This window comes from Corylus avellana, chromosome 10 (genome assembly GCF_965113065.1).
Source record: "Corylus avellana chromosome 10, dhCorAvel1.hap1.2, whole genome shotgun sequence".
NCBI lineage: Eukaryota > Viridiplantae > Streptophyta > Magnoliopsida > Fagales > Betulaceae > Corylus > Corylus avellana.
In genome coordinates, this window is record NC_142499.1 from 1,421,185 (window position 1) to 1,424,814 (window position 3,630).

General features: G+C 36.1%; 1 protein-coding gene across 2 annotated transcripts; it reads right to left on the reverse strand.

Moving 5' to 3' along the window:
* Positions 1 to 424: 424 nt before the first annotated feature.
* LOC132191893 (uncharacterized) lies at positions 425 to 2,312 on the reverse strand. 2 transcript variants are annotated; one of them, XM_059607016.2, is made up of 5 exons: positions 1,849 to 2,312; positions 1,080 to 1,190; positions 899 to 979; positions 694 to 795; positions 425 to 587 (listed from the first exon to the last, which is right to left on the reverse strand). In XM_059607016.2, the coding sequence occupies exons 1-4, from the start codon at positions 2,086 to 2,088 to the stop codon at positions 721 to 723; spliced, it is 507 nt and encodes a 168-aa protein (XP_059462999.1). In that variant the 5' UTR covers positions 2,089 to 2,312; the 3' UTR covers positions 425 to 587; positions 694 to 720. The 2 variants fall into 2 exon arrangements, with proteins under 2 accessions (XP_059462999.1, XP_088367437.1); XM_088511311.1 differs by having other exon boundaries at positions 425 to 795; positions 1,849 to 2,310.
* Between the last annotated feature and the right edge of the window lie 1,318 nt (positions 2,313 to 3,630).

Here is a 3,630-nt window from a genome sequence, read left to right on the forward strand (position 1 = left end):
ACCTTCCAGACTTCTTCCCGTTTGAAAAAAACAAACCCTCTTTCAACGTTAAAGAGTTCGATCCGTCTCCAAAATCCAAGTCCACCTTTGTATTTTTGCATTGGATTCTCATATTTTTGCATTGGATTCTCAATAACTGGTACACTAGGCTTTCCATATTTCTCTTTGGACAAAGTTTTTCAAAAATCTAATTTATTAAAAGGATATATATCCAAAATGCATGTGAGAATGATAAAACTAAAGTGTTTGCATTGTTAATATATACCCTGAGATGCACATATAGAGTCTGAACCCTTGATTACACTCTTCATGGGAAATAATTCTTTATGATCAACATTAACATTAACATGGCTCATAATTTCCAAAAAAATCTTACATACTAAATAAATACCATGGCTCTTAGAAGCCAATTCTGAAAGAGAAGTGAAAAGACAAATTACAGAAAACTTAAAAGAGAGAGATTACAAAGTTGAACATAAAACCCAAAAAAATAAGGGAAGAATATGCTAAATCCAGAGACATTTAGTTACAAACCTGTTTGTAGGGCATTTCCCATCCTAAATCTGCTCAGCTTTCCATGAAATGCTCTAAGGAAACAAACAAAGATAACCGTAGAATACACCAAACAAAAAAAACACCCATATATAAATGTAAAGAAGTCGTCTTAAGTACATCACACAACCCTACACAAACCTAATCAGTTATTAGCAGAAGGCTATTTCATTGTAATGAATCTATGTTCTTACTCAGCTCCTCCAGCTTCTTCATCCTCAACCTCTCGCTTTCCCCCACCAGCTGCTCAAATGATCAAATCATCAGCAAAATGACGATTTATTAGAACCCAAAATTAGGCTATATAATTAATGATTCATATGCTTTTCAAAGCTATGATACTAACCTCCATTAATTTGGTTATAAGTTGTACTTTTTCCTTGTTCTTGTCATTGAAAGCCTCAAGGGCTTCTTTGTACTCTTTCTCCTGTAACAAATTTATAAACCCAAATTCAGTGGTTCTGATTTACATTTCTCATACCAGTCAAAGTAAAATGTTCAAGATTTTGGTATTGGTAAAGTTTCACCTTCTTCTGGCAAGTATGCCCTAATGGCTTTAATTCTTTGTTTACTGTATCGATCTTCTTACGGACTGCTGCAACTTCCTTCCTCATGGGATCTGCTAGTCCTTCAAGTTCCTGCTAGTTCCATGATTTTGTTTCGAGTCAGGAAAAACGACTTTATAACTATATCTTGACAAGATGCCCATTTCAATATTACCACAAAATACCAATAAGTAATTCTGGATATATGGTTTTTGGCTGGCTTGGGTGATTCTTGAAAAAACATTTCAGCAAGATACCTTTGAACTATCAAGTAATTGATAGTTCTGTCATAGATATGTGAAAGACTTCATAAACCCCCACCCCCCAGAAACTTTGAGAAAAGAAGTGTCTTTGATTTCTTGAAAATTTAACAATAATATCTTCCATGGCCATCAAAAGGGTTGACGAGAAATACAGATTTCTGATGTTTTTTTGGTCAGAGATGGAAATTCCTTGTTGCAAGTTGAATCTTTTTTGTAATTTGGTGTAGATCATGACTTTCGGTTACTGCGTGAGCCTATATCATCTTTGTTTCATCCAAAAGTGCTTCAGATTTGTCAAGAAATATAGTTGAACTTCCTTGTATGACATCAGGGTTTCATTCAAATTACAAATCTTGGGAATTTTATGGCTCTATGTCTTGTTGAATCAGCAAAATATGAAGGAAAATGCACAAGAAATCTTGGTTGTTTGTTTCTCCGAGGCCATATTATATAATTAAATTACAGATGTTAAAGTTTATCTGACATACCTCACGAATTGTGGCCAAACGCTTGGTTTCTTCTTCAACACGGCCCAACTGGGTTTGAACCTTCTCTCTGACCTCCATCTTCTTCCTCTCAATCTCTTCCTCCTTGGCCCGGAACGCTGAAAGAGCCGACCTTGACATCTCCTCGTCCTCTTTGGATAAGTTACTGCTGCTGAAACTGAGACTTCCTGAGTTCTGCACCATTAACTGTTGCGAGTGTTGAGGGTGCTCGCCTGTCTGCATGGTCTCCGAGCTGCACAGAAACCCTTCTTCTTCCTTGAATTCCTCTCTTTATGATCTCTCTTTCTTTGCTTTTCTCTCTCTCTCTCTCTCTCTTCTTTCTTTTGCTTTTGCTTTGGAATGATGGGGGTGCTCTGTTTTCCCTGTTGCAAGTGCTTGTAAACAAGGCTGGCCTAAAAAAGTATTTGTGTAACGCCAGCTTAGGCTGCTTAGCTTTTCTTTATGAACCAAAAAACAAAGAAAGGGATAAATATTAAAAATAAAAATATGGAATTAGAAAAGCGTTAGCTGAAATGACCCAACTGCCAACCACTGATAAAGATGGTGAGCAAATTCAACTTTACTGAATGAAGTGTGTCCCTGGAAATTCAAAACTTGTCTCCAAAATCCCATTTGAACCCCACTTGATAAACAGCTTTTACAATTTCAAATTGGAGTTCAATTCTAACTTCAGATTGGAATTTGAATTTTTTACTTTACACTAAATGCCAAGAAGAAATGCCATTACACTTTTAAATGCACATTTCTTGACATGACTTACAAAATTACTATTAAATCTAAAATTCAACTGGATTATACATGCGAAGAGTGAGAGTAGTATGGCATTTCTAAAATATTAAAGCATTTTTTCTACCGGTAGTTCTTTATTGGATGCGACTAATGTTTTTTGGCTGTATGAATTTCATAGGCTAAGATGCGAAACCCATTTGCTTGGGAAAATTAAGTAGACTCTGCGGCCTCCTCTATTAAACTGTCTAACATCCTAATAACAATAGATCCATTCTCACGCACTCTTTAAAAGCTCGCTCCCTCACAGAAACTGTCACGACCTTCTCCCTCCTCTCCAACCCGCTACCCATGTCCTCCTCTTCTCCATCTGCTGTTTGCTTCTCTCTCATTTTCTTGTTCTTTAGTTTTTTCTTTTATGTTTGAATTTTCAAAAGTTAGATCTATTACAAACTCACAACCTCCACCATCCACGTGCGTCCCCTCCTCCATTGTCGACCCCCGCTCAACCATCTGGCGTCCCCTACTCCCATACTTGTACCCCACACACTTTTGTGAGGCGCATGAGCTACGCACGCCAACGCCCATTTTGGTTTTCTAGAGTAGATCTCTTTCGTCATAGCTCACTAACTCTTTTTTGTTGAGCCCTTTTAGTATACTCAAGTTAAGATTGGTTTTTATTTATTTATTTATCTATTAATACCCGTCCACACTATCCACCATATTACCATAGGCTATTATAATCAACTTTCGTGCACAACAAGTGATATCAAAGCCTAATTTTTTATTCGACTTTTTTTACTTTTTTGAGATCCTATATTTTAATTTCGTGCAAAACAGCTTGCAAGTTTATGTTTTTTGATTACATTCTTTATCTTTGAGGATTCCTTCCACAACTATGGCTGAACTACCGTTAAGATTTTTTTTTTAATCTTCCGTATTTTAAATTTTATAGTTTTCTATATTTTGCTTCGTTGTTTGCTTGTACTTCTTCTTCTTGCTAGTTAGAAAAAGAAAAACAAACAAATAAACAAACAC